Below are 26,460 nucleotides of genomic sequence, written 5' to 3' on the forward strand. Positions count from 1 at the left end.
CATTTTCTTCCTGTAAAACAAAACAGAGTGCTGCAGGAATCACATTTTTTATAGGCCAACCTGGATGTTAGCATTGCCCTGGTTTCCTTGACAAAAAGCCAATTAAATTGTCCCATTGGATTTTGGATAATTGCAGAAAATAAGCTCTTTGGCAAACAGAAGTTTATGATACTTGCATGTTTTGTTCAGCAAGATAATCTTCACAAATGAACACTACTTTTATGATTGTTGAAGCCTAAATTCAACTGTTAGAAGTAAATGTAACGTTATAGGCTGTAAACAAACTACACTGTTAGTGCACTACTTGTCCGGTCTGATTTAACCACTTATTAGCAACCGCCCTTTTTAAGACATGTAAAATCTTCGAGATTCACAAGTGAGGTATTTGTTGACGTATTTTATGCCATGGTGCAAAATGTGAAACTCTCTTAAGCTTATTTTAACTGCAGACCTTAAAATCCCCTTGATGTGGCGGACAGTGCCTCTTTAATATTTGATTGTTCACCTTAATCATGTTTAAAAGCTATCCATCAGGAAGGCTTGCAGTTCTTGTGTGTGCTGCACAGTCAGCAGACTGGTGCTGTGTGATGGTCCTGGAGGACAAACATCTGCAGCCTCAGATTCAGGCAGTTTTCACCAGCAGAGGACAGAGTACCTGTTATCACAACAATGGCTGTATTTGGTATGATTAGTTATTTCGTGTTTTTAATATCTCATTTCATAAATATAACTAAGACAAAATTAGCATTATACCGTGGAAATGAAATCAGGTTTCATTATCTCCAGCTCTCTGCAGAAGCAATTCAAGTTTATTTTAGTTATTTGGCAGCAGACAGAAATGACCTGTCTGGGTGAGAGAATAAATCCCCTTAAGGGCTTATTGTTCACATGCTGCTCATCTTTATTAGGGTGAATCTGACTCCATGGGGAGGCACCTACTGCAATGGCACAGGAGAATTGAAGAAACACTGGAGCTGGCTGGGAAATAGGAATCACACTCATGCTCCGCCCCACCAGCCCCTCAGCCTGACACTGAGCCCTAACCTCAACATCCGCATCCAATCCCAGGAGCACATCTGCCTCACTTTCAACTCTGGTGAGCGCTGTGTACGGCTTAATGTAGGGGCCAAATTGAAAGTAAGTTATTGTGGCTTGTGGTATTAATATTGTAGCAAAAACAGAAATACAAGGGATGGGAAAGTGGATCCAATTTGAGGCCAAATAATTCATTCTGCTTTATTTTATATTTCCTTGCTGTCGCAGCCGAATCAAGGCAAAAGCCTAACGCTGCCAGGGCCTGACATGCTTCAGAGCTATGTGCAGCAGAAGAGTGCAGAGATCAATGTCCTGCTCCAGAACATCCAGTCCCTCATCACCTATCAAAAGACTGTCAGTCCACGGAAGGTCAAGCCCCAGCAAAGGCTCATCACACAGATGGAAAGACGCCGGCTGCCAATGAAACAGCAACGGTCTGCCAAGAAGACCCCCTAAAGCCGACGATGTCCTTGAGTGGCAGTTTCTCATTTCTGTGAAGTGACTCATGCTGTGACGTCCGGAGAATTTGAATTCAATGACAAAGTGCTTTCTCGCAATAAAAAACAAAGAACGTCATTAACTTCTTTTTGTTTTAATCAGAATGTTCATAAATAGCTTAACTGTACACATCATTTTACATGAGACACATCAAAGCAAATGTCACATTGCCAGTGTCCTGTTACTTTTGTTACTCTGCGACAGACCACTAAAAAACACACCCATAAATCATACAGCATACAGTGCAAAACTGCCAAGGTCGACGGTCCATTATTTTGCCAGAGTAAAAGCATATTAGTTGCAATCAAACTATGTATAAAAGGAAAAGTATAAAACATAAGATTTCATTGTATTGTTTTTACATATTTGCAAGGGAATAACAAAAACACTCACGAGAAGAATGTGGAAGAATCTTTAAGAAAACATCTGGCAAGTTAAGAACAGCTGAGTGGATTTTTGCTATGATCAGAGCTGAAACCTGTTGGACCTAGGGCTGGGTATCAATACCTCAATATCAATACCAATCAATACCAAAACTATAGACTGAAATAACCCAGTACCAAGTGGTACCTTGATCCTTTTTGTACCAAGATGTAACAAGACTACTTGTATGGTTTTGTAGGTTTCGTAGCCACCAACTTATTTGAAAGTATGGCTGTAAATATATATTTTAATAATTTTAAGACTTCCAAAATGTATTTGTGTACAAATTACATGGATTAGGGATGCACAGACTGACATTCTGGACTGACAGCAATGTATAAAATAACAATTTGACCAACAGCCGATACTAATACTGATGCTTTTTTTTTGTTGCTTTTGTTCATTTTATTTTTGTTGTTATTTATTCCTCCTTTTGTTCTAGGGAAACAAAGAAATCTTCATTACAGAAAAATAACTGAACTGTTTTAGAGTCTTTCAGCCCTTCATTGCACTGTCTTTAACTGAGCACAAAATCAATCGTACAAATGTATGAAACCTTTAACATTATCAAACTATAGACTATTATTTTACATATAATTCACTCTCTAATATCTATTTCAGATTGCTGTGAAAACATCAATAAATTACTCATTCCAACAACTGTATTTATTCAAGTTTGTAGCCAAAATATACATTTTATAAGGCTGCACTGAACACATCATGACAACTTCATAATTCACCTTGGCCCAATACTCATTCTTACAGTATGACCTTGAATGCATCATAGTGTGACTCAAGTCAACCACCATTGGCAGTTAGTTCCGGCAAGGTTAACTAGTTGTGCTTTCGCTGATTTCAAGATGAACTTGTTCACTATGTGGCATTAGAGTGCATCCCGTGACACTTCGAGAGTGAGTTAACTACGTTCTTTCGTCCTAATGGCGTCCCTGGGAAGATCTCGGTTCGTCCCGAACACGTTTTCCATTGTTCCGAGTCGCTGTTAGTCATTGAGCGCTGCTTTTTAGCCTTTGCAAAATCGATGTGACACAACAGAGAAACATCGGCTACTGCCATCAGTGAATGTCATCTTATTTGCCGAGAAGTCGATGGGAGTCAACAAGACAAGCGTCGGCGGATGACGATGTTCGGCCAATTCATTGGTGCATCCCTAATGTGGATGGGGAGGAGTGGTGGTGGCATTTTTTGCAGTTGAATGCCTCCATTCACAAGATGGGCATCGAATGAAGTAAAAAAAGGTATCTGATGAGGGTATCGGTATAGCTTTAAGGGTACTGGTATTGGTGTTGTAATTCTTTTTAATGATACCCAGCCCTAATTGGACCTGAGCATCCTGCAGCACATCAGGCCACCATAGAGTTCTACTGAATGTTACAAAGGCTGTTACATTTTTAAAATAGAGGAATAGAATATTTTGCAGCATTTTCTTCTATTATCATCCTTCCAAACCCATCGAGGGATTCTAGTCATCTGAATGCAAGCCCCCTCACTGGCCATTAGCTACCTGGCTGATGAACAACCCTTTAGTGCCTCTATTTGCACACCCAAAAGTGTCCTTGTCTGCACACTCTTAATACAATTCACCCGCTGCCCCCGCCCTCACATAGTGTGCAAATTATTTTTATTCAAAACAATTTGGTGTTAAGAGAGATGCAACTGTGATCACAAATCCACCCTTGTCAAAATGGATTTCTCCTACATGAAAACAACCCTAACCACGACACCACCTTCAATTTAAGTCAAACAACATGATCAAGTCAGTACCCAAAATAATACCCTCCTCTTCCCAGTTTGTTACAGACTACCTCAGATGAATACCTGAACCTCAACATACTTGTAGCTACTTGAGCCTCTACTGGAGAATCTTTGGCCTTGTGCAGGATTTCTTTACTTCGCGGTCAGTTCAGTGCTCCCTGTCAAGCTTGCAGCTCAGGTGCAGCCGGTCATCTCGCATACTCAGCCTCGCAGCTCCTGGTCATGGTCGGAGTTGCAACATCCCATTGCTATCCAGAGGGTGTTTCACAAGCACTGCCACACTGAACTTGGACATTACTTATTCACAGACAGCAGCAGGTTAATCTGAAAGAGAGCCGTAAAAAAAAGATGAGTGCTCACCGTGACTTAGCTTGGCATATGTTATCTTACGTTTCTCCACTTGAGTTATTGCTCTCAGCAATTTTTGGATGTTGCAGCCATATTATAAAAAACTATGTCAGGCGCCTTCGGGCAGTGCTAATTCCACAGAACTTTACCTGCTCCATCGATGGACACGCAATGATTTGAAGGTCTTCTCCGCTGTATTCCTCCTGAAGCAAGGCATGTAGTCTTTGGAATACCTGCTGGATGTTATTCTGTGGGAAAAAAAGCCATCCTATTACTGAGTGCTGGAGGGAAATTAATACTACATTTCCATCTGGCCTATGTCCCCTCACTATCTTGTTTCCATGTCAACCGCAGAATTTTGTTTCCCTCTTATTCAGCTTCACCTGGCACCTTGATGAACAGTACACAGGCAGCACAAAGATTTCTCTATTAGAGTTCAATCACACTGATAATTTATAGTTAAAGGCACAATTTCAGAGGCAAATTTAAACAAGGAGGTCAGCCCGAGACTAAATTTGAACACAGGTCGATATCTATACCTCTCCAAAAACTGACTGACAAGCTTTTTACTACAGTGACTAAGCGTTGCTAATGAATAAATCTAAGTCATTAATGATCTCTGATGCTGGGAGAGGTTTGTTTACATGGTTATGCAAGCACACACTGCTGCACAATAAACCTATAATTTCAGAGGAACAGATATGCACTCCTCAGTGATACATGTGACTAACCTCTAATTTGTATTGTTACAGAAAATTACTGATTTGACCTTTGAGTGCAAATGTATGGTATCCCCGCTTTGTAAACACTGTGGGAAAGAATTCTTGCTTTAACAATGGCTTGCGAAGAAACCCGACTCATGCAGCACATGCTACATCCTCGCGTTTCTGCCACCCACCCGGACAGGCTTGAAAAGGATGAACTCCGTGTCTCTGTTGGCTAAGTACAAGGACATGCTCTGTAAAGTGCTTGGCAGCTTGCTCTTCATCACCCGGTAGGTAGCCATCACTATATCGTTGATCTTTGCTGAAAAGAGAGAGAGAGAAAAAAAAAAGAACTGAGAAAAAGCTAAAAAAAAAAACATTGACATGCCCTCTAGCATGCGCTATACAAGTTTTGATGAATTACAGTGTGATGCCAGTGGCGTTTCCTGAGACAAATCTTACCTGGCTGCGCCCAAGGTTGCTGAGACAGGCTGTACGTGGGACCACCTTGGATAGCCATAGTTTTAAGAGCTGCGACCTGTGTGCGGACGCAGTCAAAACATTAGAGTTTGAAAAGACTTCATTTGAGCTGGTGTTACTATAAGCCGTACAAACAAACACAAAGACGCTGTGATGCAAAATTGGCCAATTCAACCCAGTCCTGAATTAGACAAAGAGTAGTATTTACTTAAATTATAATGGAAAAACTGAGTGAGGCGGGTGGAAAAAACAAGACTGGCAGCAAATTATTGCAGCACAATTGCATTGCAATGAAAGATTTCAGAACACAATGAAATATCAAAACACATGCATATACACCCGCACTAATGTCTCGCAATAGAATTAAATACCCCAGATGAAAAACATCCATTTTATCTTCAGTTGTCGGTAACGTACCGAGACCTTCGGTGATCAGTGAATAAGCAATTGATTTTTAAAAAAAGGTGTTTAAAAGCTGGGAAAAAAAAATGAAGGTCAGGATGAGCCGTCACTGCCTGAGGCGAAGTCTGCCTTCTAACTGCTCTAACAGTTACCTTGGTGAGAAACTCCTCAAGGTTCCCCACAAAGATCTGAGTCTGCTGCTGGATGAACTGCTCACAGCTGAACTTCAGGTGTCGGTCCACATCCTTCTTAGAGTCAATGTAGTGCTCCTTTATCTCTGGTGTTCCCTGGGGGCCACAGAGACGAAGGGTTTAGCACTATCAAGTGGCGCTTCCCTTAGGCAGGGTGCTATCAAAGTGCATAAAGTGTATGGTAGGTTTAATAAAACAGGCACAAAAAAATAAAAAAATAAAAAAAATAAAAAAAACACTACCTCCAACAGGAATTCAAGTATGGCGTTGTGACTGTTAAGTCGGAAGAATTTGGGAACAGCCTTAGGGTTCAGGATTTTGAAGGCAGCATCTTCACACAAAGCAGAGAGATTAAATCTGAGCTGGTGTAGAATTAGAGTGCCCTCTAGTGCTATAAATTTAATATGACCTTGACTGAGATGATGACGATAGGAGGAGCGAATCTGCCCTGTGAGCCATCGGTTAATGTACATTATGGTGTTGGATTACACTGTAATTTCCACATTAATTGTTGCCACCGGTGCATGTGATAGGCACAAGTTGCTTAATGAGCATGAGAATGTAATGACTGGCTTTATGGAGCTGAACACCAATGTTCCCTCCACCTTTAATTATCTTACCTCGCGTTTTCTTCAGGTCCAGTGAGATTTCCTTGATGGCAAAATCGGTGTGAAATGGGGCAATCTGTTCACGCACTATCAGCAGGTGCTTGATCAGGAAAAGTTGCCCGTCTATTTGCGTCTACGGAAAGTGATACCACACTGTTAAATCCACACTGCAGGCTGCCAACACAAAAGGGCATCTGCTGACTACCCAAGCTACAGAGAACATAAAAAGCACAAGCTTGGAGACGATAAGGGAATATGTCTAATTGATAACTGCTGATTAACCATAGCTGGAAAGGGATGTATAACTGTGACAAAAAAAGGCAGCTGAAACCATTTATTGCTCAGCTAGCGACTAAAACATTGGAAAAAGACATCATCAACACGGGGTGCGAACACGTCCTTTGAGATTGATGCTGCTGCTTTAATTTGAAGTGTTAGGTTGAAACGGGCCAGTTAGCACAGATAGACAGCAAATTTGAAGGTGAGAGAAGCCCATAAATAAAGGATGGTCTGCTGAACACTCTGTGGAGCATAATAAAGCACCCATTAAAATAAACTTTAAATTACATCCCAGCTGCTTTAGTTAAGGATCCTGTAGCCGGAAGGAATTTGAATAACAGAGCACATTTTATCTCGGAGGGAACTGATCTTATTTACTATGTCAAAAGAAAGGCACATTTCCAGCTATTTTTAAAATAATAAAAAACCTGAAAAGTTCAGTCAAGACACAAAACCATACTCTGCTCTTAACCATGTGTGCCAACCTTGTTTTTAAGGATGATATCTGAAGCTTTAAGCAGGGACTGGATGCAGGCAGATAAGGCTTCTTGAGATAAACCCTGGAAGACTGCTCTCTGGAAAAGGACCAAGTCACAGTGAGAATCGCAAGAGTAGGAAAAACTACATATCACACATCCTGCCATATTTTAGAAGAGTATAAATTAGCGACAAATAAAATACGGAAGGCTCACATCTATGCATCTGTACAGCTTGGACAGACAAACCAGCGTTCGTCTGACAGTAGGGTACCACATGCCGTGCAGATCAGCAGGAGAGACTGATGTCTGTAGGCGTGATGCTTCTACATTCCCTGCATGAATTGTACAAAGGAAGAAGAGCCATCAGGCAACAACAACACCAAAAGTTGTAAAAAAATAAATAAATAAAAAAAGCTAATGTCACAATCTGGGAACACAGACCAGCATTACTGTTTCTTCTACCATCAGGATCCTCAAGCTGAACATCAGAAAACATGGACTCTTGAGACATCTGCTTCATCTGCTCCTCCTTCAAGCTCTGAGCAATCCTCTATTGGCAAGAGTTAAAAGATGGAAAGTGTTAGATTCTTCTCTTTTGCAATTTGCTTCAACAACAGGTTTTTCAAGGCTGAATTAACAGAAAATTAAACTTGCAAAACTTCCTTTGCTTCAATGGAAAGTATGCTGGGAGGAAACAGTGAACACACAGCACATTAAAAAGCTCTAAAACATTAGCGAAGACTCAAAGGCATATTTAAAATACATGTGCAGACGTTCACAAGCCAGAGGACTTCACAGTGCTTACAGTGCTTACAATGCTTACATTTACTTTAATTCAGAGAAGAAGAAGTAGAAGCTAAACTGATTACAATTGGTTGAGGGTAAAAAGCACACAAGATTTACCTCCATCATCTCCAGTTTTTCGGGATAAGCCAGATCCCCTGGAGCTGGCTTGTAGCCTGTGATGTCAGTCTGGATGTAAATGTGAGTCCTGTAGACCAGCCTCTCCTGGACATCCTCCAGCATCTGCTTCACCACTGCATCAAAGGCCCCCAGCTGAGAAGCTTCACAAAAGATCAGAGGTCAGTTAACAGCTGAATCTAGATCAAAATCACAACAGTCCTATGAAGTTTTAAAATGGAAACAGACACATTTTCAACTTTTCCTCCACTAGTTATGCCACCACAGTCGTAAAAACAACTGGATCGATTTGTTACTTCAGTTGTTCCAGTGTTTACCATTTCTGGGATAGTGACTGAAGAGAAATTACATTAACACGGTGGGAAACAAAAGTGCTATCCTCTCCCTGTTTTGGATGCACAACAGTTGATGCATTTCCTTTGTCCTGCAAATCGAGCCTTTATTTTCCCAGGACATCGTACCCAGTGGCAGTTGGAATTGTGTAGTAGAAGCGAGGCTTATAGGGAACTAATCTACCTTCCACCTTAGGTATAAAGCTGTATATAGACGATGCTGTATTCTGAATTGGAAATCAGAACGGGTGAATGAGAGGTGGAAAGCAGAAAGTAATGTACCGTACCAGGAAGTCTTTATGTTTCAAACACTGGAGTTTTTGTTCTCAAATACCAACCCACTAAAGATGATTATCTCAGATAGAGAGACTTTGATGAGAAAATTGCTACCGTTCTCAAGTCTGTACGGTAAATATGTAGCTAGTGCCAGCAGCTACATATTTATATATATATGTGCCAGCTTAGCACAAAGACTGAAAACAGGGTTCTACCAGCACCTGTAAAACTCACTAATTAAAGGTCTAGTATGTAGGATTTAGTGGCATCTAGTGGTAAGGATGCAGAAGTCAAACTTCTACTATGTGCCAAGCGTGAAGGAGAACTTCAGAGGCTGAAGCAAAACCGCAGAAACATGAATAGTCCAATCTAGAGCCAGTGTTTTATTCTACTATTCTTGACTATGGGAAATTAAGAGCTCATTCTAAGGTAACTAAAACACATTTCTTAGTTCCGGAGTTATAAAACTTTTATGCCATTTTACCAATAGCTGCCACTAAATCCTACACACACTGCACCTTTAACATGTTGCATCTCATTTGTTTAATCCATACAAAAACTTAAAAGTCAAAACTACAAATCGCTGTTTTCCTGAGAGTTCTGACAGACTATTTCTTGGGAGCAGTAACCTCCTGGAGTCTCCACTTGCTGCAGGGCAACTGGTCCCTAGACCAAGAAGTAGTCTGGTACGTGACCCCTGTTAAACATGTGGGTTTTTGTGCATGTTTTACACATGCAGTGATTTCAGGCAAATAATTCAGATGACTCTTTATTCCAAAGAGCACTTCAACAACCTCTGCAAAAAGTTGCAATGTCCAAACTTTTCTACAATATATCACTTTCAAAACTCCAGCTGAGCTGTATCTTTGTAACTCAACATTTAACACCCCATGTGACAAGTGAGAGGCTTTGAGGAGAACAAAAGCATCAACCTACCATTGTTATGAACATGGTCCTCCAGCATCTCATTCTTGAGGATGCTGCAGAGCTCAGACAGGGTTTCCAGGTGGATGATATGGATGATTAGAGGCCGGAGGACATCATACAGGGACAAACATAACTTCTCCAGCAGCTCGCTGTCAGAGATTAAACACCATTTAATTGCTTTGTACAACTGAGAGAAGTCTAAAATTACACTTCAAGCTCATTTCAAATGCTGACTTTTTCCTTCAAGTTAAGGAATAAAGTGATGACTAAAAATAATTATGCAAACTGTTAAAACGTTTCTGCTCTTAAATAGTCATACAAAGTGTCTACCCATGCTGTGTAAATTGGTATTTCAAACACTGAAAAATGTCAAGCAAAACGCGTTGCATTTTGAAGCGTCACGCCTTAAACAAACACTTCCTGCCTGCGTGTGTCTGTGTGCTACATGACAATGGCTCTCTGTGTGTTCATCAATCACGTTACCAACGAGGCAGGTGCTACTCACTCTAGTTTAGGCGTCGGTTTAGAGAAGAACTCTTTGTACAGTTGGTGTTCATCCTGGCAGACGTGAACCATAAAGGCACAGCCACTGCGAACCTGCACAAAGACACACATAACGATCACCCGCTGCAGTGCCTTCCAATATTTTGCTTTGGCTCCACTTCAAATAAGCAAACACATCCTCCCACATAAATGATCCAGGCACCTATTACAGCAATCATTAACAAGATGCATAACCTTTCAAGTTTCATTAAAAGAAAAATCTTGGACAGGTGGCGCGGCTGTTATGACGTTTGTTGTATGAAATTCTGACCTTTAATTATAGCTTCCCCATCAAGCCAATTAGTGAAGTGTTTTTAAATGCCACAACAGCATCAAAATACATAGTCTGTCCGGGTGCCAAAATGATCTCTTAAGTATCAAATTAGAATAAAAATATTTTAGCCGTGAATTATTGCGCCAATCTTAAGGTCAGTTAAATTTTTAAACAGTAGAGGAATGCAGCGCAACAGTCGCTGCTTTATAGATGAGCTAACACAGAGTATACAAACAACACTCTGCACAGTAATTCACTTGTGAAACAAAACAAGAGTAAGCTTTGGATGCCTGCTGTGCACAGTCTCATTCATCATGTGCACAGCTTTGTGTCTGCACCACACACTCCAGAAAATATCCCAGAGGGACCATACTGTGCATTCTTTGCAAGCTCAAATGTCACCTTACTCTATCTAAAGGGCAGTTCTGCTTTGAACAAGTCATGCCTTACCAGAGCACAGTGGTCTTTGCTGTTTTGGTTGGTCAGGTCAGTAATGGTGGATGTGATGCTGGGACTGAGGAGCAGCTCTCTCTGGTCAAGGTAGCACTGATGGATCTCGTCTAGGAGCTGATGGTATCTGCTTGCATCCGTATAAGGAGAGAATTTAATTTAGCACGAGAACTGTAGAAAACAACTATATAGGAAATTGCTGTTGCTTTATTCAGGAGAAATGCTAATACTCACTCTGGAATCTTCTCTGCCCGCTGTTCTATCTGTTCAATCAGTGACTGAAAGAAGAAGAGGATGTCTTTTTTTTATTACAGGAGATGATCCATGCATAATGTCGGTGGGTAATAAAAACACGATACTCACTCTGACTTTAGGTGCAGCAGCTCTGTACTTAACATAGTAAAGTGTGAAGGCATTGTCTGCATTGGTCAGGCCCATTGGATCCTGGGGGACACATGAAATTTTCAATCAAGTATTTAAGAGACAAACCTCCTGTGCTACCAGCCCTGACTAAAGCAGAGTCTAGGCTGAAAGTAACAGGTTTTAGGGTGGCACCCAGGCTTATTCTAACACAACTGGAAGAGCCCAGAAAGACCAGAGTTTACAGGGTGACCTTCACTCGTGACAGAGACTGCTGCCTTATATGATCATGAGGGAAAATAACGTCCTGAGCAAAAGAAGATGAAAGTGCGTCTTCTTCTGTATAATTCTGTATAACACCTCTCCAGAAAACCTCACCAGGTTTACGCAGGTCTGCGAACGCAGCACAGACGCGACTCTTCACCAGTTATTTTTATTCCTATGCAGCAGTTTGTTGAGTTTTTGTCGAGGGACAGATATTTGAGCAGAGCTGAGCTGATCAAATCAGATCGATGGGTGAGAGGAGCAGCTACTGCAGAGGCAAGTGAATGCAGACTTTTAGACCCAGTGCAAGGAAGAGTTAAGTTTCACTTCTCTGCACCAGGCGTTCTGCTGCTCCGCCTGAGCCCAGACTATGCTCTTTGCTCCAAGAGTGTGATGCAATGAATAACTGAAATATATATACCATATACCGTTCAGGATATATATTCCAACTGTGCTCCTATTAAACAATCCAGCTCCAAAAATAGAAAATAAATAGGTGGTAGACTAGCAGATGCTTTTATCATTGCGAGGCACCATCAATAATTAATGTGTGGGAAACCCTGCATCTCACAGTGAGGCTGCAGACTGCAACCAACTGAAACTTCTCCCGTGTGCCAATTGTGTACAACTATGGTGGCCGACACGATAACACAGAAACACAAATGGCCCTACCCAGTGTTTGATTTGTCCGTTCTGGGCTACTGTAGAGCAACATGGTGGACTCCATGGAGGAGGACCTGCTCTATATGTAGATATAAATGGCTGTTTCTAAGTTGATGAAAACACAAAGGTTCTGATTTTCAAGAAACAGATGCCAATAGGTGCCCCCACCCACCCTTTAGGTTTGTTTTTTACCTTGATTGACTGTGAATAATCTTATATCACATATGCATCATCTGTATCTTTATATTAAGTAATTATGATTAAATAAAGCAAATTAACATGACAAAGAAACTAAGTATTGATACTGGGCTAGGCACATGCGTCTATACATCATTGTTGACTGTGTAGGAGTAAAACAATGTGACTTTTCCTTACCCTTTTTGTTAGCTGGCTTGTGAGATTCTGCATAGTGTTCACGATGTGGATCTTCATGAAATGCATAGCTTTAGAAAGACATTGTTTAAACTTGGCCAAATAAACTGGATAGTCCTTGAAATTGGGCTGCAACAGACAGAGATGAGCGAGTGTTAGACGGCTTTAACTGTGATCACATATCATATGCCGCAATGCATCAATCATACAGTTAAAACAAGTTAAGATTACACTGTGAATGTCTTGGTTTAAAATATACCACTGGTGTAAATATGCACATATTCTAGTCAAATGAGATCTGCACACAGAGCTGAAATTTTGTGGGGAGCGCGAGCTACTTACATGTGAAGAAACATATTCAATGCAGTCATCCAATTTTGACAGCATTGGAATAAAGCCTTCACTATTTACAGACAAGGTTGGTGAGTTCAGTTTCTGCAAAGACAAAGAAAAGCAAGGTTCGGAGTAATTCCAAACATAAACAATCATAATCTCTTTAGCATTACACTCAAACCTTTTTTTTTTTCATTTGGCAAAGTCATCGCTGCCAGAAATGTGTTGTTTTTACTTTGGAACGAGGCCAGAGCGAAATCTCTAAAACCAGTTTAACAGATTTTACTTCAATATTCAAAATGGTTTAGGAGATTATACTAAATTTAATGAGCACATTTTATCAAACTTTTAGGAATAATTAAGTAGGGAATGTAGCTGTCATCCAAGGTCTTTTAATCTGGGATGTAACTGCTGATCTTTAATAATAATTAGGTTAAAATCTAATCAGCAATTAATTAATGAGCACATTATCAAATGACTGAAGATATAGAAAACCTACCGTGTTAATGTTTTCTAACTCATTGAAGTACGACAGTTTCTGCTGTATGCTCTCCGCCAGGTCAACAAGCTCCGACTGCAAAGAGAGAAAACAACAAACCCCAGTTGACACAATGCGACATGACAGTTTAATTTCAGTTCAGTTCAAGTTCAGTTCAGCTCAACCTCCTTGAATGGTCCAATCTACATATATTTGTGAACATAAGCAGCTATCTGCGAGGGGGAAAAAAGAACGAAACGGCAGCGCTAAGATATTAAATATGCCACAGAAAGGAAGAGCAGCAGACTGATTTTTTTTTTGTTTCTTGACCTGCAGGATGTTTGCTAGCAATCTTATTTTCTGACAACCTTTTATTTATGTGATGCTGTTTTGAACAAGACAGTGTGCGGTATTTGCAGTCATCTCCGCTGACACCTCAGGGTGTTACTACAGTTGCTTTTATACAATTCAGAACAGCTCCAGATTTCAGATCATACAGACAGCTGACTCTGCAGTTTCTGGGTCTGGGAGTGATTTGTTTGCAAATACTGAATACTCAGCATGTCTAGGACTGTAGAAAATATATATTCAGTGACATTATAACTTAAACACACTCTACTGATTAAGTCTCAGTGATCCACTTATCACATGGCTTGAGTTAATTGACGGATAAAACAGCTTACCTGCTCTTTCAGCAGCTGTTCACAGGCCTCGTGCAGGGTGCCAGTCTTATTGGACACAAACAGATACTGTTTCTGAAGGGAGTCCAGGTGCTCCAGAGCCGCACTGACATCTTTCAGGATAGCATCGCATTGCTCCTGGTAGCAGTTTAGGTCATTTCTGGTTTTCCTGAAGGAGAAAGCAGACATATTATCTAATGTGTGTGCTCACCCAAAGACAACACGATGCAGTAAGGCTACCCACTGGTCTGCAGAGCAACTGGGCAATGTTTTCACACTGAGCAGAAAATTGATGTGTTCTTGTTGCACTTCTGACCAAATCTTTAACAGAGATGTCACAGCAGGTGCGTGCCAAAAGGGCTGCTCTTAGTATCAACAAAACGTCGCAAAAAGTTTATTTAAACGGACACAGTGGTGCGTTAGCACCTTGTTGTGTTTATACAGTGGTGCTTAACTCAGTTTAATTCAAATGGGCTTTATTGGCATTGGAAATATACACTTATATTGCCAAGCAAGAGTAAAGAAAAAACAAAAAGTGAATGTATGATAAGTAAAGCTCTGTGCTAATTGGACAACCGCCAAACAAGAGAAAAAACCTCAACCTACTGGACACCTTTTTGAGTAAACATGTCGTTCGACCTTGAAAATGCAGCTTAACACTGCACTCTGTTTTCGGACTGAATGTTCCCCGGGTGTCAAAGGCAAAACACCAGCTGTAGCATCACTAATTGGGGTGTGGCCACAAAAAGTTTAGCCACAGATAAGCATAGCAACAGATTTCTGCTTTGCTTTTGTTAATTTTGGGTCTGAGATCTGTCATAACTGTGGCAACTTGAAAAGCAAACATCAAACTTTTCTGGTGGCTCAAGATTAGTCGCTGTATGTCTGTGTCTGTGGTGTATTACCTAGCCTGACAATCAGACTGAATTACAAGAAGCAATCAAAGATACAAGCACAATTGAAAGACTGAGACGAGGCTAATTTGTGATATGTGGATTGGATGTGAGTGTTTGGATGTGTGTGATGGTAAAGCATTATAATGTAAAGAACACTGAGTTCATGAAATGTTGCTATCACCTGCAAATGACAATGACTTGACTTGTATAAGTGGTTTGTTTCTTATTAACCCTCATAGGCAGCATTACTCTCAGCCTGCCCTCCTCTTAACAAGCATAAAGCTAACACATTCAGTATGACACCATAGTGGTGAAGTACTTTTACCTGTATTTCGCACTCTCATCCTGGTCCATGTTTCCCTGTAACTTGGCAAACCAAGCAAAAAACTGCAACACAAAATGACAGCGTGTTAATACCATGCAGCTCATTATAATAAAGCATGTCTGACTGGCTACAGTAATGTTTACTGCTGGCAGAGACAGTCACCTGCTGTGCTGTTTCTATCCTGTCATTCTCCATGTCAAGCATCTGAAAACCCTTCAGCAGGACGTCCTCTGTAGACTCGGGCACAGTCGCTGTGAAGGGGGACTGCAAGGACCGCGACGAAAGGCTGCACAAGTCCTCAATGGGCAGCTGCAAAACAAAGCAAGACTCTCAGGTTCAAAACATACCCACCAAGCCTCTATATGAAGATAGCTGGACGGCTTGACGTGGCGGAGTGCAAGTGCAGCCTGCTAGTTAGCCTACAAGCTAACATTCACTGATATAGGGGCTTTAATATTATGTTTATGCGACAGACAGACGAGCTAAGTTCATAAAAAAGGCAACTTCAGGTGTTAGTTAACCGAACTGACGTTTAGAAAGTAAGTTAGCATCCTTGTTAGCTAGCTAGCTGGCTCCGGAGTCACAGCTCACCTCTGACGGGATAGCGAGCGTCTCAGCCGCGGCTCGGATCTCCAGCACGGCGTCCATTTGTTTCTCCGTGAGAGGAGCCGTAGAGTCGGTGCGGCGATCCCATAACGATAGTTTCTCCCTAGTTTCTTTATCTGTAATGTCCAGTAGGGACTGGTCGGTGGACGCCATCGTCACTTAGCACAGCACCAACGTCAGCAACAGCAACACGGAGGTACTTCCTGTTCCGGGAGCGTGGGCGGGGCTTAGGGAAGTGGCTGATATGTCACGTCTCAAAAATAGGTTCACTTACTTATGGATATTTTAATATGAATACCTTTATTAGTAGTCTTTGTCTGCTCCAAAACATGACAGAGACCGCTGAACGTTTTGTTTTGTTTTTACTCTGGAGTCTACAGTTTTTGCTAGTTTGTTTTGTTTTCCCACTATTTGTATTTTACTTTATTTTTATTTTATTTTATTTTATATAATTTTATTTTTGTTTTATTTCATCTTATTTTATTTTTTATTTTGTTTTGTTTTATTTAATTTTAATTGGAATTTTTATTTAATTTAATTTAATTTTATTTTTGTCTTATTTTATGTTTCATTTTGTTTTAATTAGAATTTTTATTTAATTTTATCTTGTTTTTTTCAAATTTTATTTTATCTTATTTCAATTTATTTTATTTTATCTTATTTTATTTCATTTCATTTTATTTTATCTTATTTTATATTTTTGTTTTTATATGCTCAAGTCTCATGTTGGGTTGAGGTTGTGTCTGTTATTTTCATTTCTTTTCTATGATTATTATTACTGTTAATTATGTTGGTTGTAGCACATTCAGATCAAATTCACTTCAGTCATTTTGTAATAAACAATACATGATTAAATATATTTAGCTAGTTTAAACTGTAATAAATAAATAAAAGTTAGATACATGTTGGAACTAAATAGTTTTATTATGTTTTATCTTTATTCATTATGACTTTGTATAATAGGATCTTGGTAAGTTATTCACTTCACATAAATATAATTTGATTGGTCCAGAACAAGTTTCTAATTGTTCTGTATTTCCTTGAGGTAAAATTGCCTCAGGTAGGTGAGACCAGGTATGGTTGTAACACTTTTTATCAGCACCTATAAGTGGCTGAATTTTTTTATTTAAATAATTTTATTTTTTTAATTATTTATCAATTTTCATGTATTTATTTATTGTTACAGCTCTCAAATTTTGACACAAAGTACCCTTATTTGTCTGCTACAAATACTAATGTTCTAACTTCTCCAACTATAACACAGAATTCATTAAATCATGTCAGAGAGGAGTTCCACTGTCACAACCTGCCCCACTGCCAGAGGTCAGGTTGTGACAATAACAGTAAAAAAAAATTCAATATTACACAATTCTGTAAATACACATAAAGCTAGGTAAATAAGTAAGATAAGAGTATTCTTTGTGGACAGACCTCACTATCTTTCCCTGCCTCACCTCATCTAATGCTGACTTTAATATGTCTGCACGCAAGCCCCTGTCATTTTTCTCACCTCCTCTCCTGGCATACCAAAAAAAAAAAGGAGTGAGACTGATTAAGAGAATGTGTTAAGTTGTCATTCGGGTCAGTTGTAACACCTTTAAAACATCCTGCCAGCCAGTGTTTAGCTAGCTGTAACAGCCTTGTGTTTTGAAATGAACTGAGATGAATTTACCTTAGACACTACCATCTGATTTAAAAAATCATTCTAATTTCAACAGTGTCAGCATGAATCAAAGTGCAGACTTGGTCCAAAAAATACTTTTCATGCCTTAAAATCAATGCTTTGGCTGTTAAATCTGCACATTTCTTCACACGGCTATGAAATTTCACGTGCAAGGTCAGGAGGGAAGCGGTCATACAATGAATGTATTAAATGACTCACAAGTCATCTCCTCTTGGTGAAAGTGGTGCTGTTACAACCATCCAGTTGTTACAACCATACCTGGTCTCCCCTATCACCTGGGCTGGATGACAGAATGTTGCATCACTTTAGTCCTTTTCTTTTGCAGCAGGGACCACAGAAACACAGTCTCATTCCTCTATGTCAGTGGTTCTCAAACCTTTTTCTGTCATGCCCCCCCTTCAGGTGCTGAAAAAAGATCATGGCCCCCTAACCCCACAATTTTTTATCAGTCTCTAACAGGAGGCAGCCAATAAAAAAGGACTCATGTTGAATTTTAATGAAATAAAGTCAGCATGATAGCATCAGCAAACTCTTGTTTATTTCCCCTACAGTAATTCATACTCATCCAACTTTGTTTCACTCCATTTTTTGCCTCTGGTTATTCATGCCCCACCTGCAGCGGCTCGATGCCCCCCCAAAGGGGGCCCGCAGCACAGTTTGAGAACCACCGTTCTAGGTACTGCACTGCGCTGTATACAGATAAATGAGTATAAAGTCTCTCATATCTCTTATTTTATCTTATCTGAAGCCCACTATATCATTATTACAGAGCTAACACCACAAAAGCAAAAAGACCAATGTGATAGATGGACTTTCTGGGTGGGACAGATATGGCCTCTAGCAGCACAACCATTTATCACAGAAAATACAAATCCAGCAGGTGGAGCCCCGGGGCACATTTTTAATCCTTCAAATTGAGATTTTTCAGACCTTGTTCATTATGTCTGCAAATTGGTTTCTTTTCTCCAAGCACTCATTCAGAGAAAAGCACTTGATCAGACTTTTTGTAAGTGTTGCAGTCGCACGTGCAAAGACGGTTTGTCTTATCTCCCCACATACAAAAGCCTTAACTTTACTGTCTGCCAACTCTACCATGCTTGTCTTTGTTTAGGCATGTAGAAGACAAAGCACGGAAAAACAATGCCTTTATTTAGATATGTTCTTAACCACATGTTTTTTGCTATCTCATAGAAAAAGCAGACACTGGGTTTGTTTTTTTGTTTGTTTGAGGATACTGAGTGATGAAACCATTGCAAACACCTCACATCATTGGTTCATTGTCTTGAGAAAAACATTTTTATTCAATGTCTTTTCTACACAATTCTCTGTATGTGATAAACTGGTTCCAAATAGGTTTGTAATTTTGTTTGTCACTATGATGCTGTGGTCTTGAGGCATTTTTAATCAACTTGGCTTTTAATTAATTTATGCACACAAACGTTTAATCTTTCTACAAAATATTTTCTTTATGTAACAACAAATTTGTAATTTAAATCATTCTGAAAATAAGTTTTTCTCACTTTAAGAGCTAAAATTGCTGACAAACCAGAACTATGCAGCGATCAATTGTGATTATACAAATGGCTTCAGGTATTTCTTAACAAACAAAAATATACACATCTCAAAATATAACCAAATCCTGACATGGAGGAGGTAGTGTTCACGTATTACAGCTTTGTCTGCAGGGTGTCTCATGGGGAGGTCACGCAGAGTTCAGATTTTTTTTTTTTTCTTTTTTCCTCCTGTCTACTTTAGTTGAAAGGGGATGCTGCAGAATTCAAGCCACGCTACTCCAGAACAAAAAGCGATGTCAGAGCATATCTTGTCAAAAGTTGTATTTTGGCTCAGTGCGGGTCGCAGTGTGTCCCGTAAAGCAAGACTGACACTTTTCTCTCGGGTAGCGGTGGTGTTTTCTTTTCTCTGGGGTGTTGTGGGAACTTGTTCGAGCTTTAATGAGAGATCAAGTACAAATGAGTGTAAACAACAAGCGTAAACAATTAAATTATCATCATACTGAGACACATATTTTAGCGCGCGGCAAAACGAGGAGGACAAATCACACACGCAATCCAGTTAAGTCACTTTTATTATGTCTTGTCAAACTTAAATGTGAAAATTGTGATGAATGATCTCATAATGCTTAACTGCACTCGCACATCTGCAGATAATAAATATTTGAAAGTTGCCGAAATGACTGATTCTCACATTAGCGTGAAACTGTTGTTAATTTTTGTTATCTGATCTATTTAAGTGCTTTGTTCCTGACAGAACCATGACAAGGAGACATTGCATTAGGGTACAGGTGGCTTAGAAATACATTTTATAGTGACAACTTCTCAAAGTGCTATGGTTTAAAACATCTTTCAAAAACATGACATTTAAAAAAGCCAGTTATACAACCTTCCAGAAACATTACAGTCAGACAGTCTGCTTTTCACTTGCACCTAAAGGTTTATCATCATCCTGAACACATGAATGTAAAAGTATGTAATATGAATTTTAAAAAAACGGAAGCCTATTTGAAAATGAATTTCAAACTGTAAGCAAACCCTTAAAACCATCCAGCAGTGTAATGTACATATGTGCAAAGCAAAGAAATACATCTACAGATGCTTATAAATCTTAAATAATTCCAATTAATTTCAACAAAGGCTTGATTAGGAAAGTACACCTGTGCTATCAAGTGCATCTCGTTGGGTTACTGTTTTTACTTTGTCAACAGTGTGCGGGCATCACAGTCAATGAGGCGCAGGCAGCCTGGTCTCTTTTTGGGTACACAAAGGAAATCCAGCAGGACAGGTTTTGTCAGTTGTTGTAGTCCGTCCCCTCTAAGTGATCTGGGATAGGCAGTCCTGTGAGGACCGTTAAACACCTGTTCCACACGTTGAACACGGGGCAGACTGGCTGAGCGAAGGCAATATCGAATGTGTGCAAGTGCTGAGAGCCGACGGCGTCGTAGAAAGACAGAGACCCGGAGTCATAGTCCAACAATACTCCGAGACGACGCAGGTGGGGGGAGGGCTCGATGGGCATCTCCTTGCTGTTGTGACGCACCACCCAAGAGTTATTGCATCGGGACAGTACCCAGGAGGCAGAGTTCTTTCCAACCCACTCATGCTTTGGTGCTGACTTGTATGCGATGCCCACTGCAAACCTGTATGCCCATTGGAAAATAGCACAGTGAGATTTCATACAAACAACAATTTCTAGCACTGTAAAGCCGAAACATTAGCTGCAAACTCATTCTAGTACAATGGTCACATAGGGCCCAATTTGATCTCAAGTAGGCCGGACCAGTAAAACCATTGCAAAATAACAAAACCTCCCAATTTTTCCCATTCTTCTAGCGTATATAGGTACATTCTGAAAATGTTAATCCATTTACAAGACAGACAATGGACAGCCTGAGATGTCTGAAGAAAAATAAGTGCACTTTATTCCACATTCAGTCAGTCTACTACTCACTGTCATTACATGCACATTTTCCCATACATTTCCACTCCTGTGCAGTAAAGCTTTCATCACCACTCCAGACTAAAATGGAAACTACTGAGAACGTAGGTTAAGTTAACATCTGCCTTACAAACTATTTACAAATCTCAAATTTTGAGAGTGACTTAGCATTAGAGTTCAACCAGCATTGTTTTAAAACAGAAGTCTGATATGGATTGTTTTGTACTGAAGCTGCTGATTGACATAATTTTGCACCGTATTCAATATCTTTAAATGTGACCACAATAAGTATTGATTGTTTTTCAGAGAGCTGTATTCTGGTCAGGGTGGAAAATATCCAAAGCAGCATTTTAAATGAACCTGACACCTCTTGTGTCTTCACAAGTGCATCAGTATTAGGTGTGCAAAGTCATCTAGTGGTGAATGGACAGTTTTATGGGCCGGCTCTGGCCCATGGGCCGCATGTTTGATACCCCTGAGCTAAATGCTATGGTCAGCATGTTAAAGTAGTCACAAAGCAAATGTTAACATACTGATGTTTAGCAGGTGTGCTGTTTACAATGTTTACCATCTTAGTTTAGCACATAGACTGTATATAAAGATGGACAACATGACAGCTCTCCAAAAGTGAAGCCAAAATATCTTAAACCCCACCCCCTCTATGTTAGCAGATGTGACATTAGCCAAACTAAAAACAAAACAAAAAACACATCAAATAAATAATAATACTAAAGATGGTTTCCATCATTTTAGGTAGTTCTTATCACACTAATGTATGTTCATGGTTTTTTTTTTTGTAAGTTTGGTCATAATTACTTATTTGAGGATATAAAAATGGGGTCTGATATCATGATTGACAGCTGTGTGTGCCAACTGGTATGCTTGTGACTGGTCAGATGGGTGTGTGGCTTGAAAACTCGATATTGAGTAGATCGCTGCTGCACAGACTCTAGCACTCAGTGACATCAACAATGACATCAAGATGGCAGAGGCTGTATCCAAGATATTTTGGCTCCATTTTTGCACAGTGGGAGGAAGTGGAGACGTGTTGTCTATCTTTATATACAGTCTATGATTAAGCATGTGTAAGCTTGTCAACATTTACGAATTTGCCCTAAAACACACTGAGTACATCTGAGGCTGATGGAAATGTCATTATTTTTGCAGGTATTTGGTCATAAATCAGACATATGAGACAAATTTAGATTTTGTCTTAATTCAAGGGATCCCCCAAGTTGCTGAAATGTGGGGAAAATAAATGTCTCACTTTGAACCAAATTTCAGAGAAATACTTCAGATACTGAGACATTTCACCCAGATCTACAAATGTGGTAGCACTAGGGGAAAGTCAGAGAGTTACAAAAGTCATTAGGATTCATCCTCTGGGATCCATGAATATCTGTACAAAATTGAGTGGAGTAAAAGTTCTCCTCTACCATGGCTGAAAACAGTTAAATGTGTTTACCATGTGCTTCCTCCAATCAGAGCTTCCCAGTAATGGCGACCGCTGTCGATGTAGACATTTCCTGTGACACCGTAGCTGCTGTGGCTGGAGAAGCGGTCCTGGCTGTGGCTCTTCTTGGACGACGTTTCGTCCCTCTCCACTGTCAAGTTGTCATGGGAAATCCTCAGCTTCCTGTGAGCTGACTTTGCGTCCAGCTTGAATGGTTGACCTTAAAGAAAGGGGGAAAAAAATGCTAGTTTGTGGCATGCATTACAACTCTCATGGAAAATGAATTATAGAAAACATTCTCGACATACTGTTGGTTTTGAGCTTCCCTGGTTCGCTGCTGCGGTTTCCAGCCTGGTTTATGGCCTTCACTATAAAGATGTACTTGGTGCCACACTGGAGCCCGTGCACGGTGTAGTGATTCTGCTTAATGTTTGGTACAATCATCCAGCTGTCAGCAGAGTTACACAAACCTGCAGCCCAGAGAAACAGAGAATCACTGACAAAGAACAAAGCAATTCATCAGGAAAACTGCTGTTGAGCTGTTGCCTCATTCAGTGTTTAAAATCAGTTGGACAGTACATGCCGTGTTTCAAGCTATAGCTGCTATTTTTACTCATCACATGTAGTTGCATTACCACTCATCCAACTGTGCTTGAGCACTGAGGCAGATGAGAATAAATTGCTTGATTGAGCATGTTGTGACCTTGTTAGAGCAATCAATTCAAACAGTCTGCTGCTCATTTCAACCTAAGATAACATCTAGCTTATGATGTGCATCTGGATGTAAATCCAGTCTGACTGAGCTGTTATTTTTTTCCCCTCAAATCCTTCCTAGAAACTGCAAAAATTACAGTATATTTTGGTAACATCTCATTACCCATAAGAGCCAGGACAGCTCTCCTCTCCTGCTGCTACAATACAATACAATATTATGTTTGGATATTGTAACGTAGCCCCCAAACAATTTCAAGTCCTTGAGTGAAATCCCTTTTAAATCCCTCCATCATTGTCATGTTTCCACCACAGACATTATACTGCATTCCCACCAGAGAGCTGCGTATAAACTTACTGACAACATTAGATTGGCTGGTGAAGATGGCGTACTGAAGTTCATACGATACAACAGAGAATTCATCATCTGATGTCCAGTGAACTGTGATCGTGTCGTACGACGCTGTACATAATTCCTCTCGGATTACTGGTGGATTTGGTGCTGCAATCAGAAAACAAAAAGACAAAATGCTTTTCTGAGACAGTAATGGAAGCTGAGTGGACTCCATTCTGCACACAACAACATTAAAAACAGACCTCGGAATATGATGGCGGAGACCAGTGGTGGTAAATAGCACTATCCATTTGTGTCTTTTTATTCTGACAAGTGTAATTAAGCTGGGCTGCAGTTCTCCCAGCTATTACAGCGCCAGCCCCCATGCAGAGTTAAATTTACGCTGCACAACGGGCACGGAGTATAAACAATCAAACCTGTTCCATTTCGGCAGAAAATAAACCCCAACTATAACCTAACATTTGGGAGCTTTTCCTTTTTCTGTCACTAAAAGGGACACAGTTGAAATATAAGTCCCAGTTTCTATCCATGCCAAAGCCTTTAAACTGTATAAATCTATAATTGAAGGATAAGGTGAGGGTAGTTTTAAATGCACTGTTTGTATAACAGAAACCCAACAAATCATCTAGTTTCTGTGTGAGTGAAAGCGCCCAATCACTGAAATGTCACTAAACTCATCTGGCAGGGTGTGCACACATCCAGCGACTGCTTTGTGCCATCTTGTGGTGCCAACGTTACTGCTGTGGCAAGTTGCAGTGTCTGCTGCTGCCTGCTGACAGTGACAGCAGGAGAGGTTGTCGTTTTTGTAAATTATCTACACTAATTGATGACAAACTTTGGCATATAATGTCAACATTAAAAGTTTTCCACGGTTAAAAATAATCACTTCTACTACACACAGAGCTGCCAGTGATTCAGTTAAACAGTCATGCCAGGGTGGCCCCAGACATTTGTTTTACAGGGGTGGCCAGATGGGGCCACTGGAAATCTTGGGGTGGCCCACCAAAACCAAAAGCTGAATTTCAGCCATTCACATTCACGCTTTGGAGCATTATTCAGCCCCTCTCCCAGCAAGCTATGCTTAAAGACGGAGCATGCCACATCCTCCTAAAAACAGTCGGCTTCCAACTATTTTTGCAATTTATAGGTTGTAAAATTTTACAGTGTTTTGTGATGTTCATGTTTTGCCCTTTATTTTAAGCTGTGCTGGCTTTGCTGACAAACAGTGCGTAAACCTTAGATGTATTAAAGGGAAATTTTGATTTATTTCAACCTGTCTCCTATCGTCCTAAATTTGTTTCAAGTGACTAGTGACATAAAAATAATAGTTAGCAAGTTAGCCATTAGCCTAGATACAGCTGAGGCGCATAGTAGCGTCAGACCTGTTAAAACTTAAGTGAACGGGCATACTTCAAGTGCAATTTAGTCCACTGAACAAGCTTTTTTTTCCACAAAGACCGCCTCATATCGTTAGGATAAATGTCAGAGAAAGTAAATGATCGAGCGATCTCATACCGTGCCTGAAATCTCGCCAGAACAAGCAGCAACAGCTGGAAGGCAGAACCGGACAGTAGCCTGAAAAGTTCATTCATTTATTTTATGAAAGATTTATAGAATAATGGCTGACAGCGATCTCATACAGTGCCTGAAGTCTTGCGAGCTCTAGATAAAGCCCAGCTGGATACTACTCCTCTGTCGTCCTCTAGCTGTTGCGCCTCTCTCTCTCTCCTCTTCCGTTCTTCAATTTCACGAAGCTCTTCCTCAGTGTATTCTGGCTCAAATAAAGAAGGGCGGCCATCAAACTCTGCAAAATCAAATTCCTCCTCCACAAAGTCAAAGTCTGGCAAAATGTCAGCCATTGTTCTATAAATCTTTCATAAAATAAATGAATGAACTTTTCAGGCTACTGTCCGGTTCTGCCTTCCAGCTGTTGCTGCTTGTTCTGGCGAGATTTCAGGCATGGTATGAGATCGCTGCTTGTTTTCGCGATATTTCAGCCGCACTTTGGAAAGCAGAGCTAAATGGTAAACAAACATGGCACCACACCAGTAAGGTAAGACAACTCGTTTACATGTCGTTTTCTATATGTTCTCTGACATTTATCAGACGATATGAGGCGGTCTTTGTGGGAAAGAAAGCTTGTTTAGTGGACTAACTTTGCACTTGAAGTATGCCCGTTCACTTACGTTTTAACTGGTCTGACGCTACTATGTGCCCCGGCTGTATCTAGGCTAACGGCTAACATGCTAACTATTATTTTTATGTCACTAGTCACTTGAAACAAATTTAGGACGATAGGAGACAGGTTGAAATAAACCAAAATTTCCCTTTACGAGACCTGGATACAGCATTGTTGGTGGGGTCCCATATATTTGTGCACGAAGCCAGAAAAAGCTCCATTTCAGCAGGCTGACTTCTGGTTTGATGCTCCACTAACTTGAATGGGAATAAAATACTTTAATCTTATTGTTATTAATCTTGCTATCGGACCAAATGGATTAAATCTTGACAGTGGAATTAGTCATTTTGCAGGGGTTGTGATGCACAAAAAAATTGTATCCACTAATTCATAGACATCTTTTTCCCAATGTAAGTCTATGGCATAAAGTCTTTTTGGGCTTAATGGCATCAGGTGACAGACTCTAGAAATTGCAGTACCACTGTTTGGCCACTAGGCAAATTGGCTTCAAAGCCCAGCGCACTTCCTGGATACTGGATAGCTAACATTAGCCTTGGCCACTCTGTGTCGCACACCACCCAGGTCAGGTGGGAGCCGCTTACTTACCTGGGCAACCTAAGGGGAAACCAGAGGGTGGCTAGCATGTTTCCATAGCAAAGCTGTTGGGTCTGGACGGTGTTACACGTAGTAATCACCAAATGAGTG

General features: G+C 40.3%; 3 protein-coding genes across 7 annotated transcripts in view; 1 reads left to right on the forward strand and 2 right to left on the reverse strand.

Moving 5' to 3' along the window:
- Positions 1 to 321: 321 nt before the first annotated feature.
- LOC125899262 (glutamate-rich protein 6B-like) lies at positions 322 to 1,518 on the forward strand. Its single transcript, XM_049593394.1, has 3 exons — positions 322 to 682; positions 909 to 1,137; positions 1,264 to 1,518. The coding sequence occupies exons 1-3, from the start codon at positions 513 to 515 to the stop codon at positions 1,489 to 1,491; spliced, it is 627 nt and encodes a 208-aa protein (XP_049449351.1). The 5' UTR covers positions 322 to 512; the 3' UTR covers positions 1,492 to 1,518.
- An 89-nt stretch (positions 1,519 to 1,607) lies between these two features.
- On the reverse strand, positions 1,608 to 16,115 carry cog3 (component of oligomeric golgi complex 3). 2 transcript variants are annotated; one of them, XM_049593389.1, is made up of 23 exons: positions 15,906 to 16,115; positions 15,477 to 15,623; positions 15,315 to 15,376; positions 14,097 to 14,262; positions 13,435 to 13,509; positions 12,945 to 13,037; positions 12,606 to 12,731; positions 11,307 to 11,387; positions 11,178 to 11,221; positions 10,944 to 11,070; positions 10,182 to 10,273; positions 9,686 to 9,825; positions 8,124 to 8,284; positions 7,662 to 7,770; positions 7,434 to 7,552; positions 7,227 to 7,316; positions 6,475 to 6,595; positions 6,097 to 6,185; positions 5,816 to 5,950; positions 5,244 to 5,319; positions 4,976 to 5,103; positions 4,227 to 4,325; positions 1,608 to 4,053 (listed from the first exon to the last, which is right to left on the reverse strand). In XM_049593389.1, exons 1-23 carry the CDS (start codon positions 16,071 to 16,073, stop codon positions 4,024 to 4,026), a joined length of 2,478 nt encoding a protein of 825 aa, XP_049449346.1. In that variant the 5' UTR covers positions 16,074 to 16,115; the 3' UTR covers positions 1,608 to 4,023. The 2 variants fall into 2 exon arrangements, with proteins under 2 accessions (XP_049449346.1, XP_049449345.1); XM_049593388.1 differs by having other exon boundaries at positions 10,944 to 11,073.
- A 3,557-nt stretch (positions 16,116 to 19,672) lies between these two features.
- Positions 19,673 to 26,460, reverse strand: part of mid1 (midline 1) — a 40,827-nt gene continuing 34,039 nt past the window's right edge. For all 4 annotated transcript variants that reach the window (XM_049593391.1, XM_049593390.1, XM_049593393.1 and 1 more), the window contains 4 exons: positions 23,580 to 23,723; positions 22,819 to 22,980; positions 22,523 to 22,730; positions 19,673 to 20,758 (listed from right to left, as the gene is read on the reverse strand). In XM_049593391.1, the coding sequence (XP_049449348.1) occupies positions 20,410 to 20,758; positions 22,523 to 22,730; positions 22,819 to 22,980; positions 23,580 to 23,723 (863 nt within the window). In that variant the 3' untranslated portion in view covers positions 19,673 to 20,409. The remainder of the gene's footprint in view (positions 20,759 to 22,522; positions 22,731 to 22,818; positions 22,981 to 23,579; positions 23,724 to 26,460) is intronic.

This window comes from Epinephelus fuscoguttatus, linkage group LG13 (genome assembly GCF_011397635.1).
Source record: "Epinephelus fuscoguttatus linkage group LG13, E.fuscoguttatus.final_Chr_v1".
Taxonomy (NCBI): Eukaryota; Metazoa; Chordata; class Actinopteri; order Perciformes; family Serranidae; genus Epinephelus; species Epinephelus fuscoguttatus.

Bases quoted from the DNA above. Each gene is read 5' to 3' on its own strand.
- cog3 (XM_049593388.1), bottom strand. From the start codon at position 16,073: ATGGCGTCCACCGACCAGTCCCTACTGGACATTACAGATAAAGAAACT. The intron at 15,377-15,476 runs GTGACTGTCTCT...TTTGTGTTGCAG, and splicing joins GGATAGAAACAGCACAGCAG to TTTTTTGCTTGGTTTGCCAA. The intron at 11,388-12,605 runs GTAAGGAAAAGT...TGTGTCCCCCAG, and splicing joins CAAGCCAGCTAACAAAAAGG to GATCCAATGGGCCTGACCAA.
- LOC125899262 (XM_049593394.1), top strand. From the start codon at position 513: ATGTTTAAAAGCTATCCATCAGGAAGGCTTGCAGTTCTTGTGTGTGCT. The intron at 683-908 runs GTATGATTAGTT...CATCTTTATTAG, and splicing joins CACAACAATGGCTGTATTTG to GGTGAATCTGACTCCATGGG. The intron at 1,138-1,263 runs GTAAGTTATTGT...TTGCTGTCGCAG, and splicing joins ATGTAGGGGCCAAATTGAAA to CCGAATCAAGGCAAAAGCCT.